We start from the raw sequence: 13,174 nt of genomic DNA, 5'->3' as shown, positions 1-13,174 counted from the left end.
TGGTTGTCTTCCTGTTGTGTCCGATGATGAGCTCTGTGTAAATTGGAAACTTTTATCACCATAAGCCCACCAGAGAACGGTCCAGGTCAGAGTTAGATTGCCACTAGCATTCTTGCATTTATTATGTGTATACTGCGCTGCAGTATTTGGAACACGGCTTAAATGCTTCTTCTTGAAAGAAGTAAAAGTTCTGCTCTTTGTACCAACATTAATTGAGATGCTGCTTACTTTTTAGATCAGCCAGAAGAAGCTGAAGAAATACGAAAGGGAGTACCACACCATGAGAGAGCAGCAAGCACAGCAAGAGGATCCCATTGAAAGGTTTGAGGTAAGTTGTGCTGGGATGCGCTTGCCCTACTTCAGATCTTGTGGTTATATTATTTTTATATGGTGAGCTTTAACGCAGCCTTACAATTAAGTTAGAAGCCTACAGGCATTTTGACTAGACTTGAAAGCTTTCCTGCCTGGTCACCTAGAAACTGTTTTTACTCAATGTAGATGACCACCGGAACGTACAGTCTTGTTTCATTTAATGAAAAGACTAGGGGGGCATGGGCTGGTGCTGTGGTGCTGACTAGAATGCCAAGGTCCAGAGCCCACAAGCCAATGCATGAGGAGTGAGGGGAAGGGCAGGTGCTGCTGGAGCCATTGACCTGTGCTGATACCCATATGATAGCGCTGTCAGTTTCACAAAAGATAAGCTGTGGACAGGGGAATTCATTGTGGAACCTAGGCTCTTGATTAATTATTAGGCCCTGGAATTTATCCTCCTCCCCCCACCCAATGACGGGAGAGCTGTCTGTGGAAGTCGCTCAAAAAAGCCAAGTAATGAGTAATTGATTCAGCAAGTTAATACCTATCTTAAAAAAAAAAAGCAAGCTGCATAATTGGTGTATGTTTTAATGAACGGGTCTCCCATCTGCAGAGAGCATTCCCAGGCGAAGCCAAACCAACTTGATATTAGCACCGGGTGTGAGACTCAGTGCCCGCAAAAAGCAGGTTCAAAACATAACTGCTGGTTTTTTGCCTCCACTTAGCGGGAGAACCGGCGCTTGCAAGAAGCGAACATGAGGCTGGAGCAAGAGAATGATGACCTGGCCCATGAGCTCGTCACCAGCAAGATCGCGTTAAGGAAGGACTTGGACAATGTAAGAGCCGGGCATGTCGCTGACCACTTTGGGGTCCTGGGAGCTTCTTTTGGGTATTCCTTCTCAGCATAGTGCATGTCTGGCCTGTGGAACTTACTGCAGAGTGAGTATGAATTGCCTGCCCAAGAGCTCATTTGGAACTCTGATGACAAAGGTCATCCTCCTCTGCAGACCTAAAGTGGCTTAACTCTTGTGGCTTGCCCCAGACTCTGTATTCTTGAGTAGGGTTCTGTAGCTTTCTTGTAGGGGTTCACCTCTCTGGGGTCCTTAGGTTGGGAGCTGTGAACATTAAACTGACATGAAACTGGTTTTCATGTCCAGTGCAAACTGAGTTTGCTGACAGGGGGGAAAGTGCTCAAGCCGCCCTCTATCGCATGCCTTGCTTCACTGTGTCATGTGCTGCCATCACTCCCCTTTCTTTTTGTTCAGCACGTGCTCACTCTTGTCTTCAAAAGCATTTTGGACGGCATATGTCATGCTCATGCAACTGTTTGTGTGTACATGGTGGGGGAACTGACTCGGTGCATAAGCATCAGTGCCTCAGTGATGCCCAGGGCTCTGCTTTCCACCAATTTGGCAGCAGGTCTTTGGATTCCATTCAGCATTTTCAACACCTCGTTGTAAAGAGTCACATCTCCAGCTGGGCTGCACAAACTGCATCAGCTGGCTTAGCTTAACCAGATTCTGGTGCCAGGATGAGAGAGAAACATTGCCAGCACGGTGACACTTGATAGATTCTCTCATGGAAGGGAGTATGTGTGGTTGATGTCCGCTTTTTTTGCTCCTCTTTGGCAGCCTTGTTTTCTGGTATTCCACAGAAAGGTGTGGGGGGGAATGTGGAGCACTTTATAATTGCCTTGACGTGCTACAGAACTTTGCCATGAGGATCATGAATTGTGTGTGTGGCCTTCCAAAGGAAGTTTACTGTACTGGCTGCAGATTTCAGCTTTGTTCTTATAAAGCATGTTGTGTGAGCTCTTGCTGCCCATAGATCTTCAATTCCTGTGCTCTGTTTTCTGTTATGGCCACCCAAGCACAAAATGCACATGCATTCCATCCGTTGTGAATCGTATCTGCAGAGGAATGCAAATGGGGGGGGGGGTTTAAAGAGAGAGTGGACAGAGAGGATTTTTTCTTCCTCCCCCCAAATACTAGAACTCTGGGGTACCCAATGGAGTTGATTGGCAGTGGACAAAATGAAATACTTCTTAATGAGTGATTAAAATGTGGAATTTGCTGCCAGGGTATGTAGTGACGGCCTCAGGTATTGAAAGCTTTAAAAGGGGGGTTAGATTTATGGAGGATAGGTCTATCAGTGGCTACTAGCCATAGTGGTTAAAGGGAATTTCCACGTTCAGAGGCAGTAAACCTCTGAATACCAGTGCCAGGAGGCAGCACCAGGGAAGGCCTTGGCTTCTGTGCCCTGTTGCTGGACCTCCAGTGTAACTGGTTGGCCACTGAGAGGCTAGATGGACCATTGGTCTGACCCGGCATGGCTCTTCTTATGTTCTTGTGTTAAGCCAGCATTTAAAAAGCTGCACGGACTGTTCATGGTTTCTTCCAGAATTCAAATGAATTATTTCACTGAAAGAGTCCTAAAATGTGTCTGGGGTATGCAGTCTCTGGCCAAGAATCCGGTGGTGACAGAGCCGGAGTGGGTTTGGCAAGTGGCCAGCTGGAAGTCGCGTCCTTGGTGTGACTGTCTGTGCTGGACCTGACCAGTGTGATTCTGCCTTTAAAGGGATTTTCTCCCTTACTGTTGACCATTCTGTTACACTAGGATGATTTGCCCGAGGCAGCCAGCCAGCCAAGCTCTTCGTCTGCCTCTTTAAACCGGCTGCTGGGCTTGGCTTGGCAGTCCATCCTCAGAAACAGCTCTGTGAAACGAACAGAATCCCCCCTGGAGGGGACATTTGTGGCTTGATCCTTGCCAGCAGGTCCCTAGATTAATTCTGCTAATTGAATTCATATTTCTCTTCAATGGGTCAACAGTCCTAGATGGCTGAATGCTGGAAGATATTCTGATGGGTCGTTTTTAATGTTTGCAAACAATGCCTGGGAGTACTCAGCCTTGCCAGTGCCAGGAGAGAGAGATCCTGGAAATGGCGTCCTCCTGATGGTGGTGGGAGGGGTGCCTACTGAATAAAGCATCTGCTTTTCAGTATCTCAGGGACATCTCCCCCCCCCCAAGAATTTCTCTCTAAGGTACCACAATGGGCTGCTTTTCCCCCTCCCCCTAAGAAGAGTAGTTGAAGCTATTACATTGAAAATGGAAAGCTTTCTCCTCTTAACCCTGCCTGTTGTGTGGCTTTCGTTTCAGGTATCTTTTGGCAGGGGGGGGGGGGTTCTTGGGGGACCTTTCCTTAGCTGAGGCACTCATCCCCTCTTGCGCTCCTTTCTCTGCACCACAGCCAAGTTTCATGGGGCACCTTAAAGGGGATGGAGGAGATGGTGGGGTTTATTGGCAAAAGGCTGGGGGAAGTCATACAGCCCACATAGAACTGTAATTCTTCCCCTCCCCACCTCTGCTTAATAACAAGCAATGGAGAAGTTCGGTGTGCCGACATAAACACGTCAGAATAAGACAGTCTTGGAGAAGGTGGGAGAAAAACCAGTCAGTCTGATGATGATGATGATGATAACACAAGGGCTGAGCGTATAGATTGTGCTTTAGAGTACCAGCACTGTTGTTGTCTTTAGACTGCAGGGAGGGGAGAGTGGCAGCTTGGCTCTGAGACCATCTGGTGAATTCATGTCAGAGGTGGGATGCAAACACTGCCTTCTGTGGTTACAGACTGGCAAAGCTGCTGCAAATGCATATTTCAGAGGAAACTGCTGGACGTCCTGAGCCATAGAGCAGCACTGCCATTAATGGGTGTGCTCTAAACAAGAAAACTCGGCAAAGGTGCCAGACTTGACCAGAAGAAACATGAAATGGTGTTGGTTTTCCAGACCAGTTTTTGTCACTGCTTCTGCAAGCATAGAATCAGACTGTGCTATTCTACTTCCAGTGTCAGATCAAAGCGTAGCGGTAAAACGTGCTGGCAGAACATCCTTGGAACAAGTCTCACCTTAGCCAGAAGGTCTCTGGGCGGCCTCAGAGTGACGCTCTCCTTTCAGCCTCCCACAGCAATCTGTACAGAAATGCCTATAAAGAGGCTTCTGAGGGGATGTAGCAGAGAAAGTGTTGAACACTTGGCGTTGGCAGTGCTCTGTATGCGTTCTAGGTGGCTGTTCTTTATTCATGTCCTCAGTTTTCATCTTGAAAGTGCAAGGCGCTTGAATGCCTAACCAAGGGAGATCAGGTTGCCTAGACCAGAGTTAGTCAGTGTGAAAACGGAAGTGCCAGATAACCAGCCAGACCTTTTGCTCATCCACTGGCCCCCACCCCTTCTCCTCTGGGGGGGATGACTGGCATCCCGTCCCTTAACTTTCATGCTTCCTATGCTGCAGTGCCTGGCAGCCTGTGGGCCTTGCCAGAATCCAGCATGCTTCTGTTGCTGGAAAGACCTTCCCCTCACGATTGGCTTTTCTGCATTTGGGTACCAGGCAGAGGAAAAGGCAGATGCACTGAACAAGGAGCTGCTGATGACTAAGCAGAAGCTGATCGATGCCGAAGATGAGAAAAGACGCCTGGAGGAGGAGTCAGCTCAGGTTTGGGGCTCACTGGGCTGCATGGTGGTGGGGCGGAGGGTTAGGCTCCCTTCTGCCTTTTTGAAAGGTGCACTGAGGGGAGGGGAGAGCAAGGTGCTGCGAGGGGATGGGCTGAGAGAGGATTCCAGTCCCCAGCAGTGCCTTCAGGAGATTTTCTGCAATTTGGGCAATGCCAGCCAAACAGCCCATTAGCAATTTCCAAGAACTTTGACCTAGATCAGTGGTGGCGAACCTATGGCACGGGTGCCAGAGGTGGCACTCAGAGCCCTCTCTGTGGGCACGTGTGCCATCGCCCCAGCCAGGCCCAGACCATCATTAAAGTGTCAAATTCTCTGCCAAATAATTTTAAGTAAATGAAAGCATTTGGGATTGCTTTCCTTACTTTGTTTGGATCATCTTAAGTTAATTGTATGAGTTGTTTTTTCTAAAGTAAAACCTCAGTATTCAGGTTAAATGGCCGTGTTGGCACTTTGCGATAAATAAGTGGGTTTTGGGTCGCAGTTTGGGCACTCGGTCTCTAAAAGGTTCGCCATCACTGACCCAGATGGACCGGGCTAGCCCAGCCTCACCAGATCTCGGAAGCTAAGCAGGGTTCGCATTTGGATGGAAGAGCACTAATGAAGTCCAGAGTTGAGAGACAGCCAGTGGCAAAGCACCTCTGAATGTCTCTTGCCTTGAAAACCCTACGGGGTCACCTGGGGACTGTAAAGAAAATTACAGTAGGACTTCTTGTGTGCCATATCTTTTAAAGCAGCACCACTATGACTTATTCACGGTGGCCAGCTCATGGAGAGTCAAAGCCCCCATGGTAAAATGCTGTACTGACAGCACAGGTAGCTGTGTCCTGGGAAATGATCCCGTGCCTCAAAAGTACTCCGGGTGCAGGCAGTTCTTCTTCATGGCAGCCCTTCTACCAAGGCTGTTCTCTCCCAGCGAGAGAAGGGAGACGTTGACTGTGAGGACCTCAGAAGAAAAACGGGAGAATGGGTTGTATGAGGGACTTGCAGGCTGGGGGATGCTGTCTGTGGTTTCTCGTGGCCACAAATAAACTGGAACTCCACCCCAACTCCTTTTTTGATGTAGCTGAAGGAAATGTGTCGCCGCGAACTGGACAAGGCAGAGTCTGAGATTAAAAAGAACAGCTCCATCATAGGAGACTACAAGCAGGTGAGCGCTCACGGTTTCTCGCCTGGGCAGGTGGCGGGCCCCAGCCTCTGCCATTCCAGAAATGTAATGCTTTTAAAAAATATGTCTCGGTAGATCTGCTCCCAGTTGAGCGAGAGGCTGGAGAAACAGCAGACGGCAAACAAAGCTGAAATCGAGAAGATCCGGGTAAGGGCCTTTGCTACAGTAATGCGGGGGGGGGGGAGGGGGATTTGGGTTAGCACAAAGGTTTTTATTCCCAGCAGAATGCTGCCTGAGGTTATTGCCTTGGGACTGTTGCCTTTAAAGACAATGCCATGGGTTTTCCCTGTTAACTTGACTCAGTCCAGGTCCCCCTTGCCCCCTCATACAGACCTCTGCATCCAATCTTGAGAACATTGTAGAAAGCCAGAGTTTGGTTTGGGGGGGAGGGGGGCGATCACAGTTTCAAATAAATAAGTCACCAGAGATTACCCTGCAGTGTTTTCTGTAAAGAAGACCCCTGGACTCTGCAGGGATTCTTGATTCTTTTTACCTTTTCTGATTTTCCCCCCTTCCCCATGTGGGTTTTTGAGATATGTGAATAGATCAGAAGTTGAAGCAAGTGACATGGATGTTACTGTAGAACAAGTGGGGAGCCGCAACAAACAAGCTATCCCATTCCCCCCCCCACCTTTGCTACCTTCCCTCTCCCTTGAGCTGTCTCATACTCTTTCTCCCTTCTGCCACCCCTTTTCTCTCTCTTCTGTGCATGTCACTTCCTCCCGCTTTCTGCCCCCTCATCACTCTCTTTGTTTTTCTGCCTCCCCACCTCATCACTCTTTTCACTTTCAGCCCCCTACCCCATCACTCCCTCGTTCTGGCCCCATCACTCTCCCAGCCCTCCTGCCTGCTCCTCCCCCCAGCAGCAGTGGTAGCTCTCCAGGAATCACAATGGATCTGCCACCTAGAGAGATCAGTTCCCCTTATAGCTGCCAGCTCCAGGCTGGAAAATTCCTGGAGATTTGAGGATGAAGGCTTGGGAAGCGAAGCAACCTCAGCAGGGTATAATGCCATAAACTCTGCACTCCAGAATAGCCATTTTATCCAGGGGAACTAATTTCTGTCACCTGAAGAGCAGCTGTAACTCTGGGTGATTCCCCAGCCCTCACTTGGAGGTTGGCAATGGTAGTTCTCATGAAGGAAATTGCTGGTTTGGAGGGTGGAGTCTATGGCATTATACTGGTTGAATGTTCCTCCCCTCCTCAAACCCCACCCTCCCTAGGCTGCACCCCTCAAATGTCCAGGAATTTCCCAGCCTGGAGTTGGCAAACCCTGTCTCTTGAGAGTCCCTTGGACTGCAAGGAGATCAAATCAGTCAATCCTAAAGGAAATCAAACCTGGCTGTTCCCTGGAAGGCCAGATACTGAAGCTCAAATACTTTGGCCTCAAATACCAAATGAGAAGGGAGCACTCACTGGAGAAGACCCTGATGCTGGGAAAGACTGAAGGGAGAAGAAGAAGGGGACGGCAAAGGATGAGATGGTTAGACAGTGTTACCGATGCAATGAACATGAAATTAAGCAAACTCCAGAGGACGGTGGAAGACAGGAGGGCCTGGCGTGATGTGGTCCATGGGATCGCGAAGAGTCGGACTTGCCTGTGCGACTGAATAACAACAGTCTCCTCCCCACCCAACAGCCAAACCTACCTTTATCTGCCCCTCTGTCTTTAGCTTTCCATCTCCACCCCTCTCCCCTGCAGCCTCGACCTAGGGAAACGTTCTCCACAGTGGGAACCAAAACAGCATACATTATTTTCTCCTCCTTTTTATCTGCACAACAATCTTGTGAGGTAGGTTAGGCTGAAATTATGTGACTGGTCCAAAATCACCCAGTCAGCTTCCACAGCAAGATGGGGATCTGAACCTGGGTCTTGCAGACCCTACTCTGAAGCTCTAACTGCTGTACCACACTGGCTTCCATAGGGTGGCTGCTGTGTACCCTGGGACTTTCTCCTTGCCTCTATCCCCCCTCCCTTTTGTTCCTACGTCAGAAGTTTAGATTGTAAACTCCTTGGAGCAAAGCTCTTGTACCTTGTATATCATACACGTTTTCTGGTGCTATAGACCAGTACTCCCTCGCAAGCTCCACAGCTTAGTCTTGTGAGCACAAATTCTACTTTGTGAGCTACTGGCATTAAAGTTGTGAGCGAGCAATTTTGGCTGCTGCATAAACTTAGTTTGCTCTGGAGCCCTCCTTCCTGAGCGAAGAGAAAAATGGGTGAGCCGGAGGCTAAAACACTGTGAGCTAGCTCACACTGGCTCAGCTTAGAGGGAACACTGCTATAGACACAATGAGATGGAAAAGGGGGACTCGGCAAGAACAGTAAAATGAAAATGCATCATTGTTACGATTTTGGCAAAATAAGGCAGTGGGATGTTATCAGGTCAGGGCTGGCTACAGAAGACTGTAAGCAAAACAGAATGGTGTGTTGCTGAGGGGGGGGGTGTATTGCATTTGGCACTGAGAGCTGTGATGAGCAGGTCTGCATTCCTTCTGTGGCTTAGGAGGCAAGTGACTGGTTTTTAGAAATTCCACTGGCAATTACCAGGAGGAGAGACAGACAGCGGCTCACAGTCTGATCTTGGTTTCAGCAAAAAGTGGATGACTGTGAGCGCTGCCGGGAGTTCTTCAATAAGGAAGGGCGGGTGAAGGTGGCCAGCGCTGCCAGGCAGGGCTCCGATGAGGACACAGATGAAGAGAAGGAGGCACTCAAGAACCAGCTGCGGGAAATGGAACTGGAGCTGGCCCAAACCAAGCTTCAGTTGGTGGAAGCAGAGTGTAAAATACAGGTATGGAACATTGCTGCTGGAGTGAGTGTGGAGTGGGGGGGGGCCCTGTAAGCCACCACTGTCCGCCTCCAGCTGGAACTTAGGAAACAAAATGCGCATTTGTAACGAAAATCACAGTTTTTCAGCTGAGAAACTTAAGCTCTTTGGTCTGCATGAACAATGTAGACGATTGCAGTTTCTGGATTCCTCTATGTAATGTTGTTTCTAAAGTGAGGATAGGGCAGAAATAGGGATTCTTGGCATTGCCCAAAAGATGCCTCTCCAAGGCTGTCACAGTTTTCTAAGCTCACGTGGAAACTGTTAATGCACACCTTCAGCTGTTTCTCTAACCATGGGCTAGAATCTTTTTAATGTTGGCTGTGTTCTGATGAAACATTAAAGACCATGCTCTTTGGTGTGAACAGCTGGGCAGGTTTCCAGAGCTGCTGCTTACAGAGACCTCCCTTCCTGGGTCTCTCTAAGCAGCCACCAGGACAGACGAGATCTTACGAACCCTCCCTGGCTTGTCCCCAGCATCTGCCATAACTTCTTTTGCTGTTCACTTTGCACCCCCTTTTATCCAAGTTACCGGAATTTCTTGGACGCAGGTTCAAGTACCTCACTGTTGCAGGGCTCAGTGGGCCTGTTCCAGGATGTGCTTGAGCTGGCACGAGGACCCCACCCTTCTGTGCAGCAATTAATGCCATAAATACTCCTCCTGTGAGGGACTTGCCAAATCCATTCCGGCCATCTTCCGCTCTCCCTCTTCCTTTCCTGACTCAGGCCAAATGAGATATAACTTTAGATGTGGACTGTTGCGCTCTGCCCTGCAGTTTTGGTGATTGGAGTGGGGCTACAGGTCCCCATACAAGGAGCTGCAGTGGCTCAAGTGGTTAAGACGCTGAACTGCAGGCTGAGGAAGGTCAGTAGTTCAGCAGTTCAAGACCTGAGTGTGCCGCATGATGAAGTGAGCTCCCGTCTCTAGTTCCAGCTCCTGCCAACCTAGCAGTTCGAAAGCAAGAGAGTGCAAGTAGATAAATAGGTACCACTTCGGTGGGAAGGTAACAGCGTTCCGTGTGCCTTGGTGTTTAGTCATGCCGGCCACATGACCACGGAAACGTCTTCGGACAGCGCTGGCTCTTCAGCTTTGAAACGGAGATGAGCACCACAACCTTAGAGTCGGATTTGACTGGCTTTCGAGCAAGGGAACCTTTACCTTTACTTTTTACAGGTCCCCATGCTTTCCTTTTTCATAAAGTTCTTTGTGGTATTTGATATGAGAACTTTGCTTATCCTTGTATTTTTCGGGGGTGGGAGGGGGACGGACCACCTGAGATTCATAAACTCCCCCCAACTTGAAAAACAACTTTTGAAGGGAATCCTAAAATAATTCCTTCCATGTGTAGTTTGTATATCTCCCGTTTTTGGGAAATCATAATTACTCCAGGTCTCTGGTCACAGATGTGAAACCTGTGACTGGGGGAGGGGCCATGGCTCAGCGGCAGAGCATCTGTTTGTCCTGCAGAAGGTTCCATGTTCAGTCCCTGGCCTCTCCAGTTAAATGGACCTGGTGATATGATGTGAAAACCCTCTGCCCGTCTGAGTAGACAACACTGACTTTGGACCAAGGGTCTGTTTCAGTATAAGGTAGCTTTGTGTGTGTGTGTTCAAGCTTCCTTTTTCTCCATTGTGAAATTATCTGAAAATTGAATACAAGTTTCCAGTTCTTTAGTGGCGGGGAGGAGGTCATTTGCCCTTTCAGAATTAATTTGCTAGGTTTGGGGATATCACTCTGTCCCGTGGTTATGTGCCAAGTGGTCTAAGATGGTATGGAAGGTGGCTAGAACAGTGCACATCGTGTGCACGTTATTTGAGGGAAGCAGCCATTGCTACCTGGTAAGCAGGGACAGGGCTTACGTTTCTCCCTGCTGTTTTTCAGGATCTGGAGCATGACTTGGGGCAGGCGCTGAATGAGGTGCAGGCCTCTCGGAAGACGTGGTTCAACAGGACACTGAGTTCAATCAAGACCGTGACGGGCGTCCAGGGGAAAGAGACGTGCTGAAGGGTCGGCAACTCTCCGAGGCGGCACGTGACGCTCGCCTTCTGCTAGACACCTTCTGCCTTACGTTGCCTTCCTTGGCCAGATGCCACAGGGGAGAGAGGACCAGAATGTACATAGACCCTAGAAACACAGCGCATGTCAGGGCTTTTCCACAGGTCAGTGACAAAAAAGATGGGCGCAAAATTCGGGCGCAAGGCTTGTCACAGATTGTGGGATCTTCATACTACTGATTATTTAACCAGAGGGTGTAGCTGTAGATCGAAGCTCTTTTTTGGAGAAAACACTCCATTCTACAGTCTGGCTGCAGGCTTTCTTTTCACAGGAGTAGGTACGAGAACTTACCAAAACCTCTAACTTAAGTTTACAGACGAGAGATTTTTTTACAGTTATAACTTTTTAAAAAGATTTTATTTGAAAGGAACAAAAAAAAAGACAACTCTTAACCAGAAGTTACTTCAGTGCCAGAGACCAGACCTTCCCCCTCCCACCCCAAAAGCTAGCCGGTGGGGAGTTTGCATGGTTTGCAGGAAACCCACCCCTTAATGTGTGTATGCACCTACCCGTGTCTGTCCGGTGTGTCTTTCTCTGTCACTAATCAATTCTATGCAACTCTGGGAGAGTCTTTTTTTTTTTTTTTAAGCACCTCCCCCCTCCTTGCTGGGTCTTCTTTCAGAATTAAAGATGAGCATTGTCAGAATTCTCAGCAAGGTCTGTTTTACACGTGAGTCTCACTCAGAGCCATATAACACACCTCAACCATTTCAGTCTCTAGTTTGAAACAGGCTGCTTCATACATAATTTGTGTGGGGCGAGTTTCTCTTTTAAAAAAACAAACAACCTTTGTGTGTTTCGTACGCTTTTCTGCTTCCAGGTTTTTGTAGGGTTGGTTTTTTTAAAAGTTTTGCACATAGAGAAGAAAAGAAACCAAGATAGGGAGCGATGGAAGCTGCTACTTTAGCTGTTGCAGCAAGAATCTGTCCTTCAGTCTCTGAATGGGCTTTCTTGGAAACCCGTTTTGGCAGCTCTGTTGGCTGGACTGGTGCTTGAGCTTGTTCCTCCCCACCCCCACTTCTTGTAGCCACACTGGTAGGTGCTAACGCTGCTTGGATTTCTGAGCGCTTAGATTGTCCAAAACTTCTCACCAGAAAAGCTGTAGAATGGAGGTTTTTGCACCTTTGTACGTCTCTCTCTCTTTTTTTAATTTATACTGGTTTGTGCTATGCTGAAATATCTATTGTATCAGCCGATAAACTTTTTTTTGTGTCAAGCGTGTGGAGTATAAGCTGGTTACAATACAAGGCACTGGTTTGTATATAAAGAGATTTGTATTTCTACTTTTATTTTTCTTGTTGACCAGACTAATGCTAGCTAATGCAATCTGAGACGACAAGAGACGAGGCCCTGCAGTGCCCTGGCATTGAGGGTCTCCTCCCCCCCTCCTTAACCGTGTACATGAATTATCTTTATTGTTTAATACCAAAAAAGACTGTAACTCCATCAATAATAGACGTGTGGACATTGTAGTAGACTAGTCACAGTGTGTAGATCTTATGGATTGAGATATAAACTAGTAAAATTGGATTACAACTCTGTTGGCCTCATTTCACTTTTAACTGCAATATTATTTGCTGGATACTTTGCAGCACTCAGGGGGGCGTGGCATAATCTTCCCCAATGGTATGAAAATAATACTAAAACATGCAGCATACACAAAGGACACCAGAAGAAGAAAACAACTGTTTGGCTTTGCAGATCATCTAGCTCAGAGAGAGCAAACTGTCCAGTAGAAACTGATCCAACAGAAGCACCTTCAAATCAAGCGCCATATGACTCTTCCATAGTCCTCCCTCCTTTCATTAATGGAAGTTCGGGTGTGTACATAAAACACCACCAGTCTCTCTCCGCACATGCAGATTCTTGCTTTATACTCCCCCTGCCCATCAGCAAGCCTTGTACATTCTTCTTAGTCCTTTAAGGCAGGTTGTCGATGCACAGCTCAGCGTGTCCAGAAGTCAAAGGCAGAGACTACCTTCTTTTCAGCCTACAGAGTGGTTTACATTTCATATCTCCTTTTATCCAAGCAACACCCTGCAATGAAACCTTGGCCACCTGGAGAACTTTATGGTATAGAGGGATTCAAGTTCTCTCCCTTGAATAAGCAGAACTCTCTAGTCACTTGTCTGGGCCAAGGATAGTCCCTCTCCCGTTCTCAGGTGCTGAACTCACAGCCACCTGGGGGTTCTCCCTGGGTCCCCTTTGAGGATGTAAACAGACACTCAGCAACTACTCCCGACACAGCAGATTAAAAACCGCTTCTGCCTTTATTCAATCATTCAAGCAATAAGGAGTGCTTGC

The 13,174-nt window shown here is 48.1% G+C and overlaps 1 protein-coding gene across 4 annotated transcripts in view; it reads left to right on the top strand.

Moving 5' to 3' along the window:
• RABGAP1 (RAB GTPase activating protein 1) overlaps positions 1-12,413 on the top strand; it is a 96,586-nt gene extending 84,173 nt beyond the window's left edge. For all 4 annotated transcript variants that reach the window (XM_015418441.1, XM_015418438.1, XM_015418439.1 and 1 more), the window contains exons 20-26: positions 236-328; positions 1,038-1,148; positions 4,698-4,802; positions 5,886-5,969; positions 6,063-6,134; positions 8,581-8,778; positions 10,697-12,413. In XM_015418441.1, the coding sequence (XP_015273927.1) occupies positions 236-328; positions 1,038-1,148; positions 4,698-4,802; positions 5,886-5,969; positions 6,063-6,134; positions 8,581-8,778; positions 10,697-10,819 (786 nt within the window). In that variant the 3' untranslated portion in view covers positions 10,820-12,413. The remainder of the gene's footprint in view (positions 1-235; positions 329-1,037; positions 1,149-4,697; positions 4,803-5,885; positions 5,970-6,062; positions 6,135-8,580; positions 8,779-10,696) is intronic.
• The last annotated feature ends 761 nt before the right edge of the window (positions 12,414-13,174 follow it).

The sequence above is a fragment of the Gekko japonicus genome, unplaced genomic scaffold (genome assembly GCF_001447785.1).
Source record: "Gekko japonicus isolate JY-2015 unplaced genomic scaffold, Gekko_japonicus_V1.1 scaffold127, whole genome shotgun sequence".
Classification (NCBI taxonomy): Eukaryota; Metazoa; Chordata; class Lepidosauria; order Squamata; family Gekkonidae; genus Gekko; species Gekko japonicus.
Note: the sequence above shows the minus strand (reverse complement) of the source record. Positions and strands in the feature narration are given on the sequence as shown.